Source organism: Chanodichthys erythropterus, chromosome 11 (assembly GCF_024489055.1).
Source record: "Chanodichthys erythropterus isolate Z2021 chromosome 11, ASM2448905v1, whole genome shotgun sequence".
Taxonomy (NCBI): Eukaryota; Metazoa; Chordata; class Actinopteri; order Cypriniformes; family Xenocyprididae; genus Chanodichthys; species Chanodichthys erythropterus.
This window is the reverse complement of record NC_090231.1, coordinates 2132959-2158305: the sequence shown is the minus strand read 5'-3', so window position 1 is coordinate 2158305 and position 25347 is coordinate 2132959. Positions and strand designations below refer to the sequence as shown.

Sequence of the window (25347 nt, the reverse complement as noted above, 5' to 3'; positions counted from 1 at the left end):
AGGAGCGATCTGTGTTTCCATCTGTGACATGATCTGTGAGTGAAAACATCACGCGTCTGTGAGCAGAAGCTGAAGAAGTTCATCATTCTGCCAGTTTTCTCCATAATCAGTGTTTTAATCCGATAATATCAAAGATTAAAAACAAAAAACACTGCACTAAAAATGTAAGCTTCTTTGACATTAAGACAGACACAGACATCAAGAATCAGTGTATGAATCTCAATAACGCAATGCATTCTGGGTGCATCACACAAAACTCATCCATGGCACCCAGAATGCATTGCGGCATGAAGAATGTCATCATTGTTGACTCATAAACTGTTGATAAATTGATTCTTGAAGTATGTGTGAGTGTTATTGTAAAATGAGTTTAAATTTAATTGAATCTAATTGTGAATCACCTTGAATCGAATCGTTCTGAATTTGCAAAAATCACTCTTGAAAACCCATGAATCAAGAATCAAATCTTTCTACCCAAATATTCACACAACGAATTTATTCCAGGAAGCTGAAATTTGGATTTTTGTAAGTGACAACATATCCTAAATATCATCCAAACACATATAAATTTAACATATTTAATTGACAATTCATTGTGACATCACTTCAATTTTCCCTTTTTAATAAACAAGATTTCATTCTGCTGAGACACAAATAATATTATTCTTAAGATCTGCTGCTCACAATAACATTCAACCAGTTATTGCTATAGATAATATTAGTGAAAACATAAAAACACATAAACACAAGATATGCAAAGAGATCCTAAAAGACACATATTGTATTAGTATTTTAGACATCTAAAAAATATTAAACATTAATGTTAGAAAACTTTGATAAGATCACATTGTTATGATAATTAACATACAGAAATAAAACAAAAACTTTTAAAACACAATTAATAGATTCAGTCAGAAATTACTAAAAAACAAATCAAACAAGTAAATAAGAAAAATAATGAAGAATGAAAACAGTGAATGTAAGTAAACACACAAACGCGTGTCTTTTCACTCTTAATATCTGCTGCAGATGAAGTTGAGTCTGTCAGTCTCAGGACGGCTGATCCAGCGCTGATCTCCTCCAGACTGAACTGCTCCTTTTCTCTTCTCCAGGCGGCAGTCTTCCGGTTCTGTTCCGTTCCCTGGAGCCCAGTTCTGATAGCACACGATCTCTCCGCTCAACCAGAGCCACATGTTCATGCTGCAGTAGTTGTGTAAACCCAACCACACCTCCTCAGTAGACGCCTGTTTAACCACATTCATCACGTCACGCTGAATCTCTTCTGAATGAACCGAGACCAGATCCACATGATTCTGTCTGCAGTATCTCAGAGCTTCAGACCACGTCAGATTCTCTTTGATCAGAATCAGTTTTTCTGGACACAAAACAAACCACAAGCAGAAACTAGAGAGAGACTGATCAAAAACAACATGCAGAACAAACACTGTGGAGGAATTTGTCATGTCAGACATGTAGTGTGAACTTTAAGATATCTGGAGGTGATGGATGGATTGTGTGTGTTTGAGAGGATCTGCTCACCTTCATGACACACAAAAGGAAATTCTCTGTTGCAAGAGGCGTCTATCCATTGTCCCTGAGCATTCGGATCCATCACTGCACAGTTTTCAGTTCCTCCAGAATTATTAGGTTCACCAGACCTCCAGTATCTGAATGAGGAGTTACTCTGATCTGACCACTGCCATGAGTCTCTGAACAGACCGATCCAGACATTACCAGATATGTGATTATCATTGATGAACTTCTGAAGCTGTTGACTCTCATTCTGGTTCCTCACACTGACCAGATCAATGTGATTCTGTCTGCAGTAACTCTGAGCTTCTCTCCAATTCTTCATCTGATTGACAAAGACGAGTCCTGTGTTCACTTTAAGAAAAACAAATGGAAACAAATTCATGAATCAGTTTGTTCATTATTCTTATGCTGCTTTATGGTTTTGTTACGTTCCACGTGTGTTGTGTACACTTTTACACTCTTCTGTCCTCCTATTTCCTCTCTACCTGTAGGTCGGTGCTTGCTGCCAATCATCATTTCTGATGTCATGATGCCCTGCCCATCTGCTGATGTGCCAGCTGTATTTAAGGACTCGATTTGACCGTGTGTGGGGTGCGCCAGGCCAGCGTACCTCGTGCTCCAACGCGGTCAGTTGTTTCGGGCTATTGCCATTTGTTTCTCCGGTTAACTAGAGAACATAGCCATGAGCTCTCTGCTTGTGGTTTCGGTTAGGTTCATTTGTATTATGTTACCCTAGGTTTGTGAGTGTCGCACCACCCTTGTATTTTTGTTTGTAGATTATGATAGTTCAGTTCGGGCGTCGCATACACTGAAGATTTCGGTTTTATTTTCACATTTTCTTTTGTTAGTCAGTTTAGAGTTTAGCTGTAAGGATCTGTTTATTTTGTTTATTTCTTTTATTTGGGTGACACTCCTGTTTCCTTTGTTTAATGTTATATTTCCTTTTTCTCATCTTTCTAAATTACTTCTAAATAACTACTCTGTTTGGACCATCTTTGATCTGCACCACACCTGGTAACAGTTGTCTCACTTAAATGTTATGAGAACATCCCATTTTTATCATCAAACACTTAACAGTTTGGATGTGAATAAGAGCAGCAGTGGAAACATCAGAAACACGTGTCAACTGATATTGCTGATATAACATTAAGTAACATTTGTCATCATTTTATTGAAACTTTATATGTTTCCTTAAACATTTTAATACTCGATTCAGACACAAAGATCTGAGTGAGAGAAACATCAAACAGATGAAGATGTTTCACTGCAGCTGAATATATTTGTTATCTAGTCCTTAGAAATATGTCAGTAAAAAGTTCACTAGACTAATAATATATACAATTAAATATTGCTTCAATATCAATATTAATGTTAATGTTTGTCTTGTTTCTAGTCTGATTGTTTTTTATGTTGTAATGGAGAATGTGTCTATTTGAGTTCACTTAAAGTTCATCTAGTAAGAATAACATTTTTACAGGTTTGTGTTGAGATCCTGAAAGCTGTTGTGTAGAAAATATTGAGAAAAATTCACTAATAACAAAGAGAGACACATTTTCCTCTTGTTTAAGGAAACTTAAGCAGTTTTGATTAAGCTGATAAAATTGAGGAAAGAAGACTACCTATTTATTTTAAGATAATTAGTTCAATTATGTGGTTTTATTTAGAGACACCATTGATTGTTAGTTCCCAGCATGCTTAATTAGCTGCAATTAGTATCTATCTATCTCTATCTATCTATCATTAACACTGTACTGCATGGTAAAACCATAGCAACCACCCTGAGTACTCTACCAACAACCCTAGCAACTACCCAGAATATCCTTGAAACCACATTGACACCATAGCAACCACCCATAATTCCTTAGCAACCACATAGCAACACCTTAGCAACCACTCAGTGTACCTTAGCAACTGCATAGCAACAACATAGCAACACCTTAGCAACCACTTGGAGTGCCCTAGCAACCACAAGTGCCCCAGCAAGTGCAGAGCAACCACACCAAGTACCCTAGCAACCACATAGTAACACCTTAGCAACAACCCCAAGTACCTTAGCAACCGCATAGCAAAACCATAGCAACCACCCCAAGTACCCTAGCAACCACATAGTAACACCTTAGCAACAACACCAAGTACCTTAGCAACTGCATAGCAAAACCATAGCAACCACCGTAATTATCTTAGTAACCACATAGCAAAATCCTCACAACCACTCAGAGTACCCTAGCAACTACATAACAACACCCTAGCAAACACCCTGACGGATCCCGATGAGATCCGTCAGCTCCACTAATTTGGAGCGGTTAAGGCCCGGGTATTTCCCACGTTCCCCTCCGTCTCGTGTCAAGTTTTTCTAAGATACTCCTTCGCCCGTGAGCGCGGAAAGACGCGTTCAGCGCATGCACACACGCGCCTTCCATGGTCATAAAAATTCAACACGGTCTCACCCCTCATCGTCACATATCGACGTTTGGTCATTGCCCCCTAGCGTCGACATCCGAAGCAAAGGGTACCCCTTTTGCGTCGCTTTTCAACGTCGATGGCCGTCCTATACACTTCAATGTAAATCCCTTATCTTCGGATTCTGACGCCGGGGGGGGGGGGGTCAACCAACGAATTTCTCGCGTGTGTTGGAAATTTTCGGTTTTCGTGGTCATAATGACAAATAACTTGGCTAGATGTAGGCATTATCTTGCGATAAAAAATACAGCAGGTTTTAGGCTACAGAGGATAGACTTTTAACGGATCAGACCCTCAACGTCGGATTTTGACGCATGCAGGGGGTCAACATAGATTTGCGCTCTTTATAAAAAAAAAAAGCGATTTGCCCGGTATATTTGTTAATGTATATTTGTGTGTATAATTACTTCGACCGGACCTAACTGTTGTGTAAAATGATAATAATAATAATAATAATATTATTATTATTATTATTATTATTATTATTATTATTATTATTATTATTATTATTAATTGTTCTTGCATCTGTACCTTGCGTCACGTTGGCCAATCAACTACTTCAGCAGTAAAACATCATTGCATGCGACGATCCCTAGCACCATTGCGTTTTTCGATTTCCATACGTAAGTATTGCACTTAATATAGAATTAGACATATTAGATATTTGCATATCAGAAACAATCAGCTCATGCCATAAAGCTGTTGTGTTTGGTAATATTTTAGCGCATTGAGATGGTGTTTTCCATACATTAACTAGACTGGCGGCCCGCCACATTTTGTCCCGCCACAGTCTCAAAGTAGGCCTGTCGCGATATTCAAATAACCGATTGATAATTGCGCTCTTTTAAACGGCAAAAATGCACCAATTAAGTTTTCGTGTATTATATTCAAACTCATCGGAAGCCATTCCATAGCTTCTGAATTATATAGTCACCTAGATTATTTATTTATTTATTTATTTTTGGGTCAGCTTATGATTATATATTTTTTATTCATTTGCTATTTTTCTCTATAATGGAGAAGTGTGTTCAGTGCATTCTGGATTGTGTTTAATAAATCAAAGAGTGACGTTTAGTACCACAAATACAGATGTATAGATACAGGCCCCCACTAATTATTCTAGAAATAAATTAACCAATTTGACCACTTATGAACTATCATTTAGCCTACTATATGTTGTGTACATGACTAATGTGCCCTACCATCACGAATAAATAAATAAATTACTATTAGAGCACAAAATTGTTTACAAGAGAACAAATTTCTTCGTTGATGTAATCACTTACATTTTGCTCTCAGAATGCATCAGATTTATGCATTTAAATTTAAAATGTACAAAATTTTCCTACGGGGGGCATGCCCCCTGACCCCCCTAGAGGGACCGATGTCCACCCACCACAGTCTCACAAAATCCAGTTGGAAACACTCATGAAACACTGCACCAAATGAAATGTGCACGTGGTGCTACACATTGATAGATAAAAGTTAGCCACGGGTTAGGCACTATTGGTGACAAAATTAAAATAGTGTGATAGGCATGTCCGATTTTAAATATGATATTCTTTGTTGCAACTAAGTAGCCTAGTTGCTAATGAGTCGTGCCACAGTCTACTGCCATATTTATAATCATAATTTGGATAAAAGTGTCTGCATAGAACCTATAGACATAAACATGTAAACATATATAATCCATACTCTATCTTCAGATGTAATGAGTGTGTGTGTTAGTTAGTATATTGTAATGTGTAGTTTAGTTATCAATTCTATACTGATTTATTTTTCTCTTTATCAACAGGTTCTCAAATACAATTTATCAAATAATAATTAGCAGCTGACTACAAAAGGCACTTTTAAGAGCCACGTTTGTATTGTTATTCTCCATTCTCTTTTTTGTATTGTTCTCTCTCGCTTTCTCTCTCTCTCTCTCCATTCCTCTCTCTTCCCTTCCCTTCCCTCCTCTCCCCTTTTAGTGGTGTGTTTGTCCTTGTGCACTTTTGTTTGTTCTTGTGCACCATGTCAGATCCTAAGCTGAACCAGCTCTTGGAGGAGGTCAACAGTCTTGTCAACCAGGCAGAAGACATGGATGAACTCAAAAGGCTGCATGAGGTCATCAGCACTCAACAGGAGGCAGCTTCATCCATCCAGCGATCCACCAGCCAGCCATCTGTGAAGTGGATTAAGAGGGACAGCAGAGGAAACATTATTTATGGGAGGCCAAGATTCTCCAGAAAGCAAGCAGGTCAGACTTACTTTTCATTCATGTTAATTAAGATCTAGATTTTACCTCTAGATCTATTTTTACCTTTTGGAATGATATATAAACATTTCACAAGTCATGGGTCTGAATCAGAAAATATATGATTATTATTATTATATAACATACTTACTATACATACTATAAGGAAAATCAATGCTAAAACTTTGTGTCATTATGTTTAAAAGGCAGTCATGGTAATGTATTTGTTTCTAATTGTAAAAGATGTTTTTTGTTTTTTTTTACTACAGTAGGTCTTAGCCACAGACAAACCGGAAAGACTGGTGGTTCCCTTTTCAGGGCTCCAGAAACCAGTGTGGAAATGACCAATGACTTTTCTCACATAAACACTGGTATGTCCTATATTGTCCCTGCACTGTAAAACAGTATGTTCATTAATAATAGGAATGTAATACACATTCCATATTTTTGTGTTGGTATGATAGACAGCACAGTTATTACTGCTGTTATGACTGTTGTTCAGTGATATACTCTTTTGTTTAATAACCTGTTGTTTTTTAATACTGTCCATTGTTTTAACAGAGTCTTTCCTTCAAGAGCTAAAGCACTCACTGGGTGAAGATTTAGATGACAAAGAAACACCAGCACAAGCCTCCAGTGATTGGTCAGTGAGAAAAAGTCTTGTCTCAGGGTGGTGGGCGAAAGTGAGGCCCCGGTTGGTGGACAACATGGTGGCTAAGCAGCATGTGGCAAGTCCAGTCTGCCAGAAATGTTACTCCAGTCCAGCGATGATCCATTGTTGTGACTGTCGACCACAGCCCTTCCTCTGTGCCCATTGTGACATCAGCATCCACAAGGCTCAAGTCTTCCACAACAGGGACTCAATTAGAGAAGGCTTCTTTCAGCCATTGCCTCCGACATCCTGTTTTGTGGAGAATGTTCTTACCCAGTGTGGTAAGTTGTAGTTTTAATTTCAGTTATCACCTGGAAAACTAAATGCTAAAATCTAAATAATTTCTGATCAGTCAATGAAGCCATGAAGAATATCTGGTCTTAAAAGCTGACAGTAAATACGTATGTTAGTCTTCTATCCTCTAACTATTCTCATAAATGCTTCTTTTTTTTTCAAGTGCGTCTTGTACCCTTGGAGATGCCAGAGAGAATATGTAGCTGTCCTCAGAGATTAAGTGTCACCACTGGAAAACCCATTGCTCTGGTTACAATGAATGGTAAGGAGAACATTGGGGATGGATGTCACTTCTGCTCAAGTAACTGCCGAATTTCACCCTCAGATGAGGTGATCCCACCCCATATCTCTAACTTCTCACTTTCTGTCACTCTTCACTGTCCTATTTAAATGAAAAATGTAATAAGTTTTGAATTAAAAAGTAAAAGTATATTTACCTCCCAGCCAATTGTTTTTGGATGTATAGATAGGTAACCTGTGAAGATGGAAAGATAATATAGAGTTTGTCCATAAAAGAACAAAAGCACAAGATGTACTTCCTTTGCTTCCTTGGATTGAGCACACAAATTATTCAACTTTTCTTTGCCTCTGTCATAATGAGTGTCTTGCGATACTGCAACATTGTATCAAGACATCCTTAGGAGCCAAATTGTCACAGCAATTAAATATATGCTCAAATATTGTGGGCCATCCCCCAAGAAACTATAATAGATAAAGATAATATATGGATAAGATAATTAGTCTTTTTAGGATCATTCTTTGTAAATCCCTCCAGAAGTTTGCATTCTGCACTTGAACGGTGCCTTGTGGTGCCATCCCAAAGGGGCACAAAATCACTCTCACGGACCTTCTACTGGTCTGCTCCTGGCTGGTGGAATGACCTGCCATGCTCTATCCAGGCAGCTGAATCTTTAGCAACTTTCAAAAAACTGCTAAAGACATATCTATTTTGTCAACACTTGTCCCAGTAATATTAGCACTTACTTTTTATTTATATTTTATTTTTATTTTTTTACTTTTTATTTTTTCGATTTCTATTTTTTCTCCATCTATTTGTATTAAAAAAAACTGGCTACGAGCACTTTACTGATGAAACTAGTTTATTTTAATTTTTCAATTAAAGTGAATGGAAACAGTTTAATTAGAGTATATGCACATTTACAATGTTTCTATCCATAGATGTTGTCCTGGAGACATTTTGATCCCACAGATGGTCAGAACACGTCCGTTGATTTGTCTAATGTCCATTTTTAATTCACATTACACAGTTGATGGAATCAAACTAAGATGTGCATATTCTGAATTTTCATTAATGCGAATATCAAATGCAAATAAGATTAATGGAAACCTCGCTAGTGTCCTCCTGATAGTCAAATGTTCCCACTTCATTGTCAGAATTAAGTGTGCATATATATTTCTTTCCTTTTCCCAGGACGATATGATCTCAACTTGCCAGAGTTGAAATGTGAGGGATGTCAGGCCACATGGAGTACTGGAGTGGATGAGCTGGTCCATAATGACTACTGGCCTGCTACTTCTCAATTTTCAACAGTGTATGCTACAGACATCCTATTTTCCTTTGAGGAGTTGAAGATGGCAGCACCTGGGATGTCCAGCCAAGCATTTCTTAGAATGCTAGATCAACGAACTGTCCGCTTTGGCCGTGTAAGTATTTGTGGTGATAATCTCACAATTATAGTATGAGGTCAAGTACACATGAACATTTACACTGTTTAGGGAAAAGTTCATGTATTAAATTCAGACCCTTTGTCACAGATGTATAAACAGCTAGCAACTCATGCTGTCGTGTAGTTTGTAGTGTGAGTGTTTTATGAAAAAAGGGGTCCTTCTGAAGACCACAGCATTAACTCCATTCTTCTAAGATTTGGAATTTATCTGTTTTCCCCAATATCATTTGCTGATCACAGAAATGTTCATTTGGAAACTTTTCTTTGGCTAGAGATGTAGACTGTCAGGTTCTTCAATTTAGGTACTTTTCATAGTTTATTATCATAGGTCATGAAAGTAGTACACACATCCCAATGTTTATCCATTTTAGAGCATCTTATTTCAATGTAGAGTAGCCTTTAATTTTATCATCTGTTTTACTGTACTCTTTTACTGTACTCTTTTGAAACAGACTGGAAAGGTCATAGCAGACAGCTTCAGAAAAAGCTTTTTGGAGTGGGAGGCTGTCCGATTTGAAGTGGACAAAATCATCCGGGAAGACCACTTTAACTGCCCAGCATGCACCCCAAACATGCTTGCGGTCTCTGTTGATGGAAACCGTAAGCACTATAGATTCAAGAGTGCAGCAAGGTACTTAAAAAAAAAATACAGTGTTTAGATTGACAGTTCATCATTTTGAAAGTAACTTTGCTGAAAATCATAATGAAAATCATATGAATATTAAAAGGCAATATGTGTCTCGTTATCTAGATCAGAGGAACAAGCAATCTTTAATGGTGTCTTCATAGCTAAGGACGATGATGTAGCAAGATTTGTAGACTATGTCCATTCCTCGACCAGCCATGTAAACTTGCACAACATCACTATATTTACATGTAAAATACCATGTCCTACATAGGAGTTTGATTGGACTGTTAAACATCATCCATATTTTAGGTCTCTGGAAGAGGTGTCTGTGGGGGACAGTGGTCAGCAGCACGAGAAACGTCACAGAAGTCCTCCAGCAAAGTAGATGAGGAGGGCCTAGAACTTGCCGTTTGTCGGCATGGTGTTCTTCTTTGTGCCCTTAATATGTTCAGGGGGGAGGTTTTTGCTTACCCTTTGTACCTCCAAAAAAAAATGGCTTGTAAGCCGGTGAAATTCTTTGCTATGGATGTTGCATGCAAGTACTGGCCTTACCTCCAGAGGGTGAGTGAGAGATGCCCTGAGCTTCAGGATCTGCTCTCAATGAAACCATTTCTGTCAGTGTTCCATGCCAAAGCCCACGACTTCAAATGTGAGGTAAGAAAATGTGACTGTCCATGTGATTTTCTTTACCTAAACATAAGATTGTTGCCACTTAGATTTATTTATTTTATTTTTTATTTGAAGGTAAAATGGAGTGGGGCGTACCAGGAGGGGGCTGGTTTGACTCTCGGGGAGGAGGTGGAGCAATGCAACGCCTTCCTATCGAGAATTGCTGTTACCACAAAACACATGGCAAAAGCAGGTAAGGTAACCACACACTGCACTAGTTTGATAAAGTGATACAAGAAATATCTGCAAGGGACTGCAATTCTTCGCCTTTCTCACACTGCTATGAGAAGTGTTCAAACTACTGTACATTTTGATCCTGATGATGAGGTACATGCTGACTCTGAACATCTGAACAATCAAAGCAGATTTAGAATGTATAATCTTTAAGACAGATGGGTGGATCGATTACAATACCTTCATCGTATTTTTATTTGAAGTGAAAATCATAAGGAGAGTCAGTTGGAGCAAATACTGTGCTGTTGTTGGTTGTTACCATACTGTACCTACTGTCCTGCTACAGTGCTCTATGCCTTTTGCGTAATGTCCTGTGTCACTGTTCCATGCTACTTCCCCACTATCCTGTGCCACTACCCAACTAACCCTTTCCTTGGACAGCAATTAAATGGCACAAGACAGCAGGGTATTGTTTCTGAAAAGTATGTGGTACCCAAAAAGTGTGCACTGTTTTTCTCTTACCGCTACTGTGAAGAAGAGTGATAAAGTGTTTTGTTCTGTTTGCAGTACGCACAGACATGCTCACAGTCATGGCCATGCGCTGGAATCAGCAAAAGTTTAACAACTTGGCTTCCACACTTGCCCGCCGATATCAAAAGGTAAAATCACTTATGCAATATATAAAGCAACATGTGTTTTGTAAAATATAGTGGCATCACACTAAACTATATGTAGTGACTTTTTTTTAGCTGATATATTTTTCAGTATGTGTGTGTGTGTACATATATATATATTAGGGCTGGGTAAACTATTCTTTAATCCCAAGAATCGATTAGTCTAGTCTGTTTTCAGTTGATGGATGAGCAAAATATGTAGCTCCTCCCATCCAATAAATCGCAATAATCTGCGATATGAAGCACAGTCTCAGATTTCAAATGACGTCCATCTTATTATGAGATTCAAAAATAAATATCGTTTTGGCGCTGTTTAATGTGACGTGACGGATCGCTTTAGCACCTCGGTTAAAGAGAAGCATGTGATCTCCACTTTAATACCAGTTACAGTGAAATAAACATGAACATCTGAAGGTATGTTAAAATATACAGTACAACTTACTGAAATCCGTATCCGCGGAAAGACTTGTAATCAATGTAATGTAACGTCACATTTACCTCAGAAAAACTTGACCACAAACTCATTAGTCAGCTAGAAAAGTGTACTCTAGAAAGCAACATTCTGATAAATATAGCTATGCACCGTTACATATTCATTTTAATGTTCTTCAGTATTTAATGCATGTTTGAATAAATCGGATATGACAGCCGCGATTTAAATGTTTATATTTAAAAACTAAAAAATTAATTGAAGTAGAAATAAGATTATGTAATTCTTAACTTTATTTATTATTTAAAAAAAACAATTGAGTGTAATTTAAGTGTTTGTATATAAATAAGTTCATTTTAACCTTTAATACTATAGTATAGTAGTACCAACTGACTCTCATGTGTAGTTTACAGCATTAGTTGAGAGATTTTTTTCCTCTAGAAAATTTTCAATTTTCTGTAACTGAAATACTGCATCCAAAAATACACACACACACACACACACACACACACGCATGTTTGTTTTTGTGAATTGTGGGGACTTTCCATAGACTTCAATGCATTTTACACTGAACAAACTGTACATTCTATCCCCCTACCCTGCCCCTACCCCTAAACCTAACCCTCACAGGAAACTGTGCAAACTTTTACTTTTTCACAAAAACTCATTCTATATGATTTATAAACCCATTTACATTGTGGGGACCGCTGGCTGGTCCCCACGATGTAGGTGAACTCAGGTTTATATTACATCATGGGGACATTTGGTCCCCACAATGTAATATAAACAAAAGCACACACACACACACACACACACACACACACACACACACACACACACACACACACACACACACACACACACACACATCATTGCATACCATATAGGGACAATTACAGGTTATGGATGTGACTGAACATGAGCAAGCATAGTATTGTTAGAATATTTTTCACAAACCCTGGTATAGTCATTATCATACAGATACCATGGCATTTTATTGACATTGTGAATGTGACAAAAAGTCCACTTTCCATGAAATTGCCATATAATTATAGTCCCTGTATTTGTGAATATATGTACAGTATGTTAAATGAGTGCTGTATGTTGTTTTCTGATAGTGAAGATAACTTTAAATTCCTTATTAATACACAGCTCTAGGCATTACCCTTGTCTGTCTCTGCTTCATTGTCATTTGTTGTTTGTGTTTGAAGGCCACAATAGCCCTGCAAAGAGAGTTGCATAATATGGAGGCCATGAAAACTGAAATGGCAGTCACAGATGATCAACTGGAGGTCTGGATCACTGATGTCAATGAGTGGGCAGAAGGTATAATATGCATTTTGATGCTTAATGCATCATTTTTATGGTCGTTTAATTATAATTGACACACTAATGTACAAACTATGTGTCACCTGATGGGAAACAAAGATAAAGTTATTTCAGTCTAGTTTTGTGTTGTCATAGACGCAAGCTTATTTTAGCATCTTCAACCCTTTGAATTTCTCATCAAGCTTTTTTATTGTTTGTTGCAAATGCACATAGCCTTCAACCTGTAGGGTACAAAGCATTATCCAGTAGGGTAGCCACTCAGTTACAGAAAAGATTTTTAGGCTCACTGGCCCATATACCAGAAATTATACTGTATTAAGAAGCATATTTCCTACTTCTCTTCCCATCAGCAACAACATCCCCGAATGATGCTAATGTTGCTGCTGTGGCCAGACGAATTGAGGAGCTGGTGACCAGTATTAAAAGGAGGTCGCAACGTCTTTATAAAGACAATGATGGCTGCAAAGGTCGTGCCCGGATACGCAGAAAGATCAGAGAGGAAAAGAAACTTTTAAATTCTGTGGTGGATCAATATAACTCCATGGTACCTAATGCAGAAAACCTGGACTTGGACACTATTCTTTCAGATGACATCATTTGGCCATGGCAGCTTCCACACGGTGGTATGTACACAAGTCTATTGACGATGTGAAATAAGTCACATAGTAGCACAAAATCTTTTATTGATGTTTGCTCAGATAATCTAAGAACTTTTAAATACTAATTTTTAAATCAGCTGATTTATGTATTCCAGACTCTGTAGATCTAAGGACAAAAAGGAAGGCATTTGACATGGTGATGGCAGTAAGGAGAATTGAGGAGGAGAAGAGTATTCTCATTGCTGAGATGGAAAAACATTGGACAACTCTTTGCACCCGTGCAGACACCCTGAAGGAGATGTCATCCCAGCTTTGCAGTGGGACATCAAGTATGTATTTAAAGTTATACTTCACATGCATTATATTTACCATTATGTTTCTGAAAGTCTGCAATAATGTTGTTTCTTCCTGTATATAAGGTGAGATGTGGGGCCTGAGTACAGAGGGAATCCAAGGTCTACAGAGCTTAACCATGAAGAAAACACAAGCCATCAACAGAATACGAAAGCACGCAAAGAACTGTTATATACAAGTTCTGACTGGAACAGAAGTGAACTTTGAAAGTGATTCAGAGGAATACCATAGTGACTCTGAACTTTCAGAAGATTAAACAGAAGGTGTAAGATGACCAACTTTCAAGTGTCTTGTCATTTTCTCCAAGTCTTTGTTAAAGAAATTCATAGATTGGCAAGAAGGTCATTGTAGCACCTGAGCTCTTTATGTTGAAATTCACAATTCAGTTTGTCACATACAAAATCAGAGTACAACATGCTGTAAAATGCTTAGTGCAGTGCTACGTCATAAAATAAGATTGGGAATAAAGAAGAGTGCAACATCCAATGTGTTTAGATCATTGTTTAGATAACATTTTTGTTTTTAATAATTTTGCTGGTCTTTTCCAGTAATAATTAAGGCCTTCACTGAAATGAAGATTTCTGGATGGAATCCTTTCCAGATGTTCAAGCTGACAGTGTGTAATGCACATCCTTAAATGCAGTCTCTTTAAGTGAGCACTTAGAAGAAGTTGTATGGTCTGTCCTCTTTAGTCCAGTGTCCATGATTTCCAGAAAAAGACATTTTGACTTTTTTTTTTCTCCAAGGTTCAACTCACATGGCTTTTAGCACAGATAAGCCATCTCAGTCAAATTCTTTTAAGCCCAGTATACCTCTAACCCGCATCTGTGGTTGGTATGTCATGCTGTGTTGATAGATATTAGTTATTTGGTATCTTGTGCCAATGCAATGACAGTTGTGGGTTCAAATTTCGGCTGCCACTATTGTGCCCTTAAGCAAGGCACTAAACCTTAAGTTGCTTAAGGGGAGACTGGCCTTGAAGTAATTGATGAAGGTAAGTCCCTTTGGATAAAAGCATCAGCCAAATGCGTACATACAACATAAAGGGTACTTAATTCTACCACAGCTTTACTGCCAAGAGACTCAGTTTCTCTATGCTTGTCAATCTACTTAGGTTGGAAATATTCTCATCTAACCATGCCTTTTATTGTTGACATTAGCCACAAACAACGATCATAGTCTAATTCTCTCTCTGCTGTACAGCCTTTTTGAGACACCCTGGTAAACCATAGACTCTTGCTGTCTGTCAGACTACAATAGTAATGTTGTACCAGAGACATCAGTGTAAAACACTCACTTCCCTTTCAGTCATACCTACAGCTTGCTTGCTGTGTATATACTCAGTAATATCTGTCTTACCCCCTCCCCCCTTCTGTATCTCTCCCCCACTATCAGTGCCTCCTCCTCATACTTCTCTCCACAATGTCGACCTGATCGCTCCTGTATATGTGCAGGTCCACACATTCATTATGCAGTCCAGGCTCAATGCGCTCAACGTTTTTGACCAGATCTTCTTCATAGGTGTCCCTTTATACGTAATTTACACACCTGTCAGCCTATCAGAAAAAAATGGTATTTAATTTCTCTGGGTGATAAAGTAACATACCTAAGCATAACATAAGTAAGAACCATAGTAATGAGCTTCATTTGTCATTTAGCTTTCATTTGTAAACATGAAAAGCTTTGTTTAGAATTTGAAAAAAAATCCCATGGGGGTTTTAATTGAACTTCTTTTATAAACTTATTATTATGAATATCTGAAATGTAATGCCTTGTGTAGTGCTGCTCTGTATAGTTTCCTTTGTGTCTCATGTGTATTGGAGAACCTCCCAGTTAAAGCAGTCAAAGACTATGAAAATATCAATATTACAGTGGAGTTTATGTAAATGTGTATTAATAAATAATTCACAAATCATTAAAACACCCATATTTTGATTATCTTGATTGTTGTGTGCTGTGAATAAAACATTCATAACACCACTGACTCATCCACATTTTCAGGTGTCTTGATCCATTGATGTGTATTGTGCTAAAATAACTGCAATGTCACAAATGTTTCTAATAGTTCAATATTCCTTAAATAGTTTACTTGATACTTTGTGTGTTGTCCAGAAATATGTCCAGTTTAACACATTTGACCTTCTGTGGCAGCAGCAGAGATCCTTGGAAATGTACAATTTTGGTACTCAACGACTATGATTTTTGATAAACATAGTTCTATAATCACTCAAAACCCACTAAAATATCCATATTTTGAGTTATCCTAATAATCTGATGATTGTGATTGTGAAAAATGCCCAATCTCACTTATTTGATTTTCCATGCTAAGTGTGACATAACAGAAATCTTTGGACATATGCTGTTTGGACATTGTCATTTTATATTCTTACATACCTTAAATCATTCAAAACCCACTAAAACATCCATATTTTGGGTTGACTTCATATGTTGATGTGTATTGTGCTGAAATACATCCATTTTTACTTATTTCACTTGCTATGTCAAGTGTGAGGTCACAGAGATGCATGGAAATACATTGTTTTGGCGCCCAATAGCTGTGACTTTTGATGCTCAAATATAATTAAATCATTCAAGAAACTCTAAAACATTCCTGTTTTGAGTTGACTTGATGCATAAAGGTGTGATTTGCAAAATACAATTCACTTTCGCTGACTTCACTTGCTGTGTCAAGTCTGAGCCCAAAGACATCCTTGGAATGTAGCACTGAAGGAGGCAAATATGCCATAGAAGGCTCAGTAAGCATCATGCCAGATAATTGATGAAATGTCAGCATGTGGCACATATTTTGATACAGGGGATGTTAACAATCTTGTCTGTCAATTTTGAGACCTCTAGCTGCTTGTGTGTTGCTAGGAGGCGGAGCCAAAATGTAGAAAATTTGATTTTCTAGGGGCGCTACAGAGTCTGTGAATATGTAAGCTGTAATTTGACTTCACTTATTTAACTTGTGTGATACACAGATGTCACATGACAAATTTGAGACCTCTAGCTGCTTGTGTGTTGCCGGGAGGCGGAGCCAAATTCTAGGGAGCGCTACAGAGTCTGAGAATGTATAAGCTGTAATTTGACTTTGCTCCCATATTTTATGCCATACATAGATGTCACATGCCAAATCTGAGACCTTTACCTGCTTGTGTGATACAAAGAAGCAGAGCCAAAAATCAGAAAAAAATGATTTCTAGGGGGCGCTACAGAGTCTGTGAATGCGTCAGCTGTAATTTGTCTACACATATTTATTTTGGGTGATACATAGATGTCACATGCCAAAATGTACCTGCTTATGATGTATGCAAGTTAGAAATGTTAACCCTAGACCCCTAAATGTTCACAATTCCCATGTCAGAAAGGCATTGGTAGAATTACGCCACTTACTGTAACAAATATCAACATGTGACACATATATTGGTGTGTGGGGTAAAGCAAAGTGCTATGACAAATTTGAGGCCTCTTGGTGCTTCTGTGTTGCCAGGAGGCAGAGCCAAAAATCAGAAAAAAATTATTTCTAGGGGGCGCTAAAGAGTCTGTGAATGCGTCAGCTGTAATTTGTCTACACATATTTATTTTGGGTGATACATAGATGTCACATGCCAAAATGTACCTGCTTATGATGTATGCAAGTTAGAAATGTTAACCCTAGACCCCTAAATGTTCACAATTCCCATGTCAGAAAGGCATTGGTAGAATTACGCCACTTACTGTAACAAATATCAACATGTGACACATATATTGGTGTGTGGGGTAAAGCAAAGTGCTATGACAAATTTGAGGCCTCTTGGTGCTTCTGTGTTGCCAGGAGGCAGAGCCAAAAATCAGAAAAAAATTATTTCTAGGGGGCGCTAAAGAGTCTGTGAATGCGTCAGCTGTAATTTGTCTACACATATTTATTTTGGGTGATACATAGATGTCACATGCCAAAATGTACCTGCTTATGATGTATGCAAGTTAGAAATGTTAACCCTAGACCCCTAAATGTTCACAATTCCCATGTCAGAAAGGCCATGGTTGTCAGGGACACAGACGGAGGCAGGCAGGTAAGTGAAAAAAGGTGTTTATTTAGAACAGAGGCACGGACAATGGAAGCTGGAGAATGCAAGTGAGTGAATGAACAAGCACTTTGGAACAGTCACTTAGCTGGAGTGTAACAGATTATGTCTTTGTAGGTGAAGGATCCACAGGGAATGGAGAACAGATGATGGAAGACGAATGGGAGAGGATACAGGATTCTCAGGTGAGTAACAGGCAAGGAGTCCATGTACATGAGACAGTACTTTCCATTGACGAGATCAGACAATGTGGTGGAGTGAACATGGGGCTTATGTAGGGGTGTGCTGACGAGTGTTAACAATGGTGATGGCTTGCAGGCCCATGTGATTGGTGAGAGATCGGAGGTGAGGAACCAGAGGGATGCTGGGAAATGGAGTCCGGGGAAGGTGAGACAGACGGTGACTAACAATGGTAGAGTTACACTTATTATTGTAAATAAATATCAACATGTGACACATAAATTAACATGGGGATGAAAAAAATAGCTTTTTAAGACCTTTAAGATGGTAGTGTGTTACCAACACAGAAAGATCACTGAGGTTACTTTAGGTTCAAAGATGTTTTATTATCATTCCATAAAACGGTGAATAAAATTAATGTAGAAATTAGACAAAGTCAGAAAGAATGACCACATTAACATCATGAAATATTTAAACTTTATGAAAATAAAAAAGCTATCCAGTTAGTTTCCATGATTGTCATAAATAATGGTAATCAATCACTTAGTGGGGTTAAAGAGTATTCAGAGTGTCCCAGTTCATAAAAATAGAGACAAAAATAGAGATTAGAATTAACACAAATAAGGACCAGGTGAGATAGAAAATAAATAAATAAATAAATAAATAAATAAAAGTTAAGTATAAAAACTAAATTATTTTATCATTGAATCTGGTTACAATCTGGTTATAACAATAATGGTAAATGCTCAATGTAGCACAGCTTTCAGTCCAAGCTACAGCAGAATTGTCATTAGCTATTTCAGCGCAAAACACGTCCTCTCTAACTGCTGGGTTCCTGAGACCTCCAACTTCCATGATGTGGTTATACAGCTCCAGGACCAATGGGCCTCTGAGGGTGGTAGCCAGACCACTGTTTACTGGCAGACAGTTCTGGAGAATCTGGTTGGGTCTAGGCTTGGTACACTAGGCATTTGGACTGCTATGGCAAAGGTCTTCCTCTTCATTGTCTTGTTCCTCTGTTTGCAACTACAAATCAAAATAGATACAATTGCACATGAGCACACAAAAAACACATACATACACACACACACCATGACAGGCTGGGGTGCATTTCTCTCACCATTGCCAGTCTGGGGTGTGTCCCTCCTCACTGCACTGCCAAGCTGGGGTGCATTGCTTGCTGCCATGTGACAGACTGGGAAACATTGCTAAGGGCAGCAGTGTAGTCCTGCAGTTTCAGCTTGAAGATGGTGGAGAATTCATGCATGACCATCATCCCATAGGTGTTCAGGTTGGTCAAGGCTGTACAGCGACGAGAGAGAGAGAGAGAGAGAGAGAGAGAGAGAGAGAATGAAAGACAAAGAACAGTACAGTGCACAAAATGAAGAGATGCAGTACCTATTACACCAGGTGTTATACAAAAGACAGTCTCTGTGTGTGTGTTAAAGATAAAGTACCTTATACATCAATATCTTTTCTGAATTTAACTAAAAAAGATTTAACAGGATAGCAGCGATGGATAATTTTAAAAGAAACCTTTAACTTTGTTGACAAGCAGGAATTTACTGGGCAGAGTCCATGTCCTGGTCCAACAGATGTCTTGGGCATATTTGCTCCAAGCTGTAATTACGCATGGGGTCTCATCCAAGCTTCCATATTCCTTACCCTCTGACACCCATAGGAACACTATTTATTGATATGTGAACCTAATGTTGAGACATAGTTTGACAACAGAGAGAATAGACAATTTCTCAAGGAGTAATGAACAGTGTTTTATTAGAACCAAAATCAGAAATAGATTATCTTACTTTTCATTGCACAAGTCCAACAAATTGAGGTGGAGACATATTTAGTGCCATTTAAAAGACAGTAAAGACAAACAACAAATAGGAGCAAATATACAGCTATCAGACACAGTATAAGTTGAACACATACACACACTATAAAATCAACACATTGCATGTGTATACTGAATGTCCTAATTCGTGTGTCAAAGTTATCAGGTTTGTGGTTTATGGCGTGCTCAGTGCAATGACAGCTCAGAGGTAACAATTTGATAATAATCAATACATATCAATACATATAAACAATTAGAAATGGTATAGAACACTGAATATGAATTTAATATATAAAGAATATTATTAGTTCTCTCTACTATTTCAGGAAGAAGAACCTGTAAAAACCACAGGGAAATTTAACTGAAACATACCTTTAAGCATGTGTGTTTGTGTGTGTGTTTGTATAATTGTTTTAAAATATTCTTTTAAACTTCAGGTCACTGCTGTAAGAGTCCTGTGCTAAGCTCAGTAAGGGAACTGGCTGGCCGGCTCCCATGTGTCCTCCCAGGCTTTGCCACTGTAATTAAGTAAGGCAAATCAAACATTAGATCAGGAGAATAAGTCTATTTGTGTCTACAACATTCACAGCTTATACTGTACATTTTCATAAAATCTTTGTTTCTAATTTCTCTTTATTGGTAATTTCCTTTGCAATTTCTTTACATGGACTTCAAATATACAGTCAACATTAAGGGCCGATTTAAAGTCAAGCAAGTATGCTGTGGATGCAAGATCACGCATGCACTTTCAGTGCAGCCTGATCATGCATCGCTTGGTATGCTTTCATTGACTCCCATGTTATTACATGCATCGCGTCACATCACAATGGACAACGCACAGTGTTACCCAGGTCCACATCATGTTGTTTTTTACATTGTGTTACTGTTTAGGGGACAGGCTTTACAAAGTTAAAAGATTAGTTCACTTTCAAATTAAAATTTCCTGATAATTTACTCACCCCCATGTCATCCAAGATGTTGATGTCTTTCTTTCTTCAGTCGAAAAGAAATGAAGGTTTTTGATGAAAACATTCCAAGATTTTTCTCCTTATAGTGGACTTCAATGGCCTCCAAATGGTTGAAGGTCAAAATTACAGTTTCAGTGCAGCTTCAAAGCGTTCTACGTGATCCTGTTTTAACCATAAATGCTCATCTTGAACTAGCTCTCTTCTTCTTTTTTTGAATTTGAATTCCAGCATTGTAGACACTGCTAAGTGTATTTCTGCCCTCCACAGGTCAAAGTTTGAACTAAATTGTCATATTCAATATTCAGTGAAGTCCACTATAAAGAGAAAAATCCTGGAATATTTTCTTCAAAAACCTTAATTTCTCTTTGACCGAAGAAAGAAAGACATGAACATCTTGGATGACATGGGGGTGAGTAAATTATCAGAAAATTTTAATTTGAAAGTGAACTAAACCTTTAAGCTCTCATCTAAGGCTGCGTTAACACTTGGCATTAACATGCGACCTGTATCTGGATGTTGTCCACACACGCATTGAAAAGACACGTGTAAACACGTTTGTGATCGGAATGTTATCCGATCAATGTGTCCTGGTTCGGAGGTAGTCGAGGACACATTGGATCTCAGTGTAATGTAAACGCGATCCAGCCAACAAATCTACATTCAGAGGGCGACGTCATTTAAATCCCCGCCCAATCTCTCCGTGTGGCTGTCAGAAAATAATGGACAGACGCAGTTTTGACAAGAAATTAAACATCTTTGAACTTTACAATAAACATCTGACTTTAAAACAGTTCATTTAGACTTACATGATACCATTGGTGTCATTTTTCATTTTAATTGTGAAACATTATCTAAACGAGGTGATTGCGAGTGTTTTTATTGCTTTTAGTTTATTAATCTCCCAATATTGCACGCTATAACTTTAAATCTGGATAATGTGACTTGTTTAACATGATCAACCCTGTTATTTTTCATCTCTGGAAGTGTTTTTTCATTTAAAAAAAATTATTTAAATTTAGCCTATGTGAGTGAAAGCAATAGGACATTGTTTTATTTGTATCGTCTTTACTCTTAACTGGTGTCGTATAGCCTACCCTTGTTTAGTTCTAATTAATGCTCTTTAACGTGATGTGCTATTTATTTTAATACAAAGTGTTCGGATTCTGCGGTTACATATTACACAAACAATACAAATGCTTGCGTGCTGCAACCATGAAATATTATTTTTCATCAGACAAGATTAATGTAGACACTTAAATTTGTAGAAGTTCTCTATTTTGGATCGATTGTACTTTTGTGGAATAAATCACAAAAATTCGGTGCTGTGTGCACTGCATTGATAGATGCTAAGGTAAAATGTGTTTTACGCTATAAAGCAATTTGAAGCGTCTGCCTTTCAAATGCGCTTAATTTAAATATTGTGCGGTAAACAAAAATCTGATCAGTTATCCAGATACAAAGGCCACTTGATGTGAACAAATGTAAATGCGCCATGTTCTAATTGGCTAATGATCTGATTAAGACTGTCTGCAGCCAGTTTGCAGCCACTGTGTGTACATACTACTCTATCCTAAAACATCCATATACCAAAAAAACAAAAAAACAAAGGGCTGATAGGAAACATTATAGTCAAGTATGAATGGATATGTACTGTATGTCAGTACTTACCATTGGGAACAAGGCATCCAGCGCACCTTTACTTCAGCCTTATCCTACAGAAACACACACAAACACATTTAATTATATTTGTGTACTTACTGCTACCATTTCACAAAACCACTCAAACAGTAATGATGTTCACGCTTGGCTATATTCACTGGTTGGGTGACGTGGCTATAAAGTAATATTCTACAATGAGGAGGATATAAGAAACATTAATAATAATGATGGTTCTACATCTGACCTCTGTCATTCTTTTGTCAATTATTGAGTCCCACTGCCACACTTTTTGCCTGATGCATTTTCGGCACCCTGAAATGACAAAGGCAAAAAGGTTTTGTTGAAAAAACAAATGGTAATCAATAAATACAAGTATTGCATTTGATCTAAGGCCTTGTGCATTTATAGGAACCCATAACTTATATACTAGGCATGGTTTCACAGAATCTAGAATTAACATTAACTAGTGTATGTGTATCACACTGGCCATTGTAATATAGCACAAATAAGAGAGAGGTTGGTTGGATAACCACACAGCTGTGGTACTGCCATAGCCAAGAGGCTGAAGGTTGATAAAATTATCATCTTCAAACTGATGGAACATTGGTGTAGCTCAATTCAATGCAAAATGCAGAGTGATATATAACACCAGCGCAAACAGTCAGAGTGAGGAAATCTAGGAACATCTTTAGTCAAATAGCATCACTGACCATCTCTCGAACAATCAGAATATAATAGATAATTTGACTGGACCTGACTGTTGAATCAAAATTATATAAATCAAAGAGAACCAATTCATCTAAGGAAAAAAAGTATTTGCCTAATTACAAAAAAAAAAATTAAGAAAGTTCACTTTACCCTTTTTTTCTGGGTGAAGGGTATAAAACAGAAAATAAAATAAAAAAACTTTACAGCATGGCATTGCTGACTATAATGTCATCAAACACCAATTGGATTCATCTAGCAGTGCCAATAAGGCTCTGGGAAGTGTTTTTGTGTGCCTTTTAGGTAGCTAGTCCACTAGTTTTACATAAAAAACTACATAGTGTTTATTTAAACCATAATTAATTCTGCATAAGAAAGTTTACTTTACCCTTTTTTCTTTTGTTGGGGTTTGGTTTGGCAGTCTGTGGCTGACTTTGCTGGGGCTGTGGCTGGGTCGGGACCTGGAGCTGTATCTGCGGCTGATGGTGGACCGGAGACTCTGGGGGCTGGGGCTCTGTTGTGAAGGTCCCAAATTAACATCAACTTAAATAAACTTAACCGTAATTACTTCTGCATAAGAGATTGGGTGCAAGAAAGTTTACTTTACCCTTTTTTCTTTTGTTGGGGTTTGGTTTGGCAGTCTGTGGCTGAATTTGCTGGGGCTGGGGCTGGGGCTGTGGCTGGGTCGGGACCTGGAGCTGTATCTGCGGCTGATGGTGGACCAGAGACTCTGGGGGCTGGGGCTCTGTTGTGAAGGTCCCAAATTAACATCAACTTAAATAAACTTAACCGTAATTACTTCTGCATAAGAGATAGGGTGCAAGAAAGTTTACTTTACCCTTGTTTCTTTTGTTGGGGTTTGGTCTGGCAGTCCGTGGCTGACTTTGCTGGGGCTGGGGCTGGACCTGGAGCTGTATCTGCGGCTGATGGTGGACCGGAGACTCTGGGGGCTGGGGCTCTGTTGTGGAGATATGCGGTTGGATATGCTGGTCAGGTTGGGGCTGGGGCTGAGACATCTGGGGTCCTGTTAAGAAGGTAACAAGTTAACATGAATTTAATCTGTATACATTAAAGAAATATGTATTTTTTTTTAAATATAATTAAAAAAGTAATGAGTTCTGCATAACCCTAACCTTGCTTTTTAAGTAAATACTCATATGCCTTTTTCATGGCATCAACAAAAGGTCTTGTGTCCTCACTCAGTGCCATTCCAGCACTTATATCAGCAATCCATGAATTTTTTTTTTTTTCTGCCTATAAATAAAATGGGCATATAGCCCAAGGCAGCCAGTTTCTGCACCTGAAATGAACAAAAGTACTTAGAGAATTCACATTGCATTAATATCAAGGTTACACAATTCACATCAACATCACTTTTTGTCGAGGTGACATCACATTTGTATGAAATCAATATTCACATAGTGTCAGGCAATGACTGGTAACGCTTTACTGATCTGAGTTTCTAAACACTGAGAGGAGTGGTTCACAAGTGTTAATGTGATCTGATGACATTCATAAGCTGACCCACTTCTGTCATAGAACAAAATGTGTAGATTAAAGAGTGAAACAGACTGGTTGTAAGCTGATGAACCATCAACATGCTGGCAATGAGCTCTGACATGACGGTTAAAATGAAGGTTGCATTGAAAAATAAACAGATCTTATTTAGAACAAGATTTGGAGGTGGCCCTAATCAGAATTGACAGTCAGATTCCCTTGTTGTGCAAGGACCATAGTTGCTAAAGGGGATTCTCTCTATTGGTGCTGTTCGGCAACTGGAGGGTTGCAGGTTCGAGTATAGCTCTGCCTGCCTCCTTTGAAATGTCCTTGAGCAAGATACTGAACCCAAAACTGCTCCAAGTGTGCAGGTTGGCACCTTGCATGGCAGCCACTGGTGTATAAGTGTGTGGGTGAATATAAGGCATACATAAGTGTTTTAAGTGCTCAGAGGAGTGAAAAAACACTATATATATTATATATGCAGTCCATTTACAATTTTACCATATTGTGAGTGGGAATAGAAATTTAATTACAAACTGGATATTATTTTGTCAACACTGATGCCATTCTCTCTCTTTTCTTACGAATGCTGCTACAAGGAAACTTTGGGTCACCACTATTAGAAAGCTCATCAGTTTCATAGGATAGACTATGTTAAATGTATCTGTTATAAGCAAATTGAGAGAACATGAGTCATTTTGGACACAGTTCACA

General features: G+C 37.9%; 3 protein-coding genes across 4 annotated transcripts in view; 1 reads left to right on the top strand and 2 right to left on the bottom strand.

The window, feature by feature from the left end:
• Positions 1-1013: 1013 nt before the first annotated feature.
• LOC137030168 (C-type mannose receptor 2-like) overlaps positions 1014-25347 on the bottom strand; it is a 51927-nt gene continuing 27593 nt past the window's right edge. Inside the window, exons 3-4 of one of the 2 annotated variants that reach the window (XM_067400330.1) lie at positions 1540-1875; positions 1014-1375 (exon numbers count right to left, since the gene is read on the bottom strand). In XM_067400330.1, the coding sequence (XP_067256431.1) occupies positions 1014-1375; positions 1540-1875 (698 nt within the window). The remainder of the gene's footprint in view (positions 1376-1539; positions 1876-25347) is intronic. The other variant, XM_067400331.1, reaches the window with a different exon arrangement.
• On the top strand, positions 5026-15553 carry LOC137030166 (uncharacterized). Its single transcript, XM_067400327.1, has 14 exons — positions 5026-6232; positions 6499-6600; positions 6791-7162; positions 7339-7437; positions 8608-8840; positions 9316-9494; positions 9615-9708; positions 9801-10145; positions 10236-10353; positions 10902-10993; positions 12650-12764; positions 13118-13390; positions 13522-13695; positions 13786-15553. Exons 1-14 carry the CDS (start codon positions 6007-6009, stop codon positions 13974-13976), a joined length of 2613 nt encoding a protein of 870 aa, XP_067256428.1. The 5' UTR covers positions 5026-6006; the 3' UTR covers positions 13977-15553.
• Positions 20120-24342, bottom strand: LOC137031227 (uncharacterized). The gene is made up of 7 exons (XM_067402025.1): positions 24267-24342; positions 23972-24157; positions 23741-23878; positions 23522-23647; positions 22673-22740; positions 22438-22481; positions 20120-20319 (listed from the first exon to the last, which is right to left on the bottom strand). The coding sequence occupies exons 1-7, from the start codon at positions 24340-24342 to the stop codon at positions 20268-20270; spliced, it is 690 nt and encodes a 229-aa protein (XP_067258126.1). The 3' UTR covers positions 20120-20267.

Coding starts and splice junctions, on each gene's coding strand:
- LOC137030166 (XM_067400327.1), top strand. CDS start 6,007: ATGTCAGATCCTAAGCTGAACCAGCTCTTGGAGGAGGTCAACAGTCTT. Junction 13,391..13,521: donor ATGGCAGCTTCCACACGGTG/GTATGTACACAA, acceptor TATGTATTCCAG/ACTCTGTAGATCTAAGGACA. Junction 13,696..13,785: donor GCTTTGCAGTGGGACATCAA/GTATGTATTTAA, acceptor CCTGTATATAAG/GTGAGATGTGGGGCCTGAGT.
- LOC137031227 (XM_067402025.1), bottom strand. CDS start 24,342: ATGGCACTGAGTGAGGACACAAGACCTTTTGTTGATGCCATGAAAAAG. Junction 23,648..23,740: donor CCCCAACAAAAGAAAAAAGG/GTAAAGTAAACT, acceptor CCTTCACAACAG/AGCCCCAGCCCCCAGAGTCT. Junction 22,482..22,672: donor TTGACAAAAGAATGACAGAG/GTCAGATGTAGA, acceptor GTGTTTCTGTAG/GATAAGGCTGAAGTAAAGGT.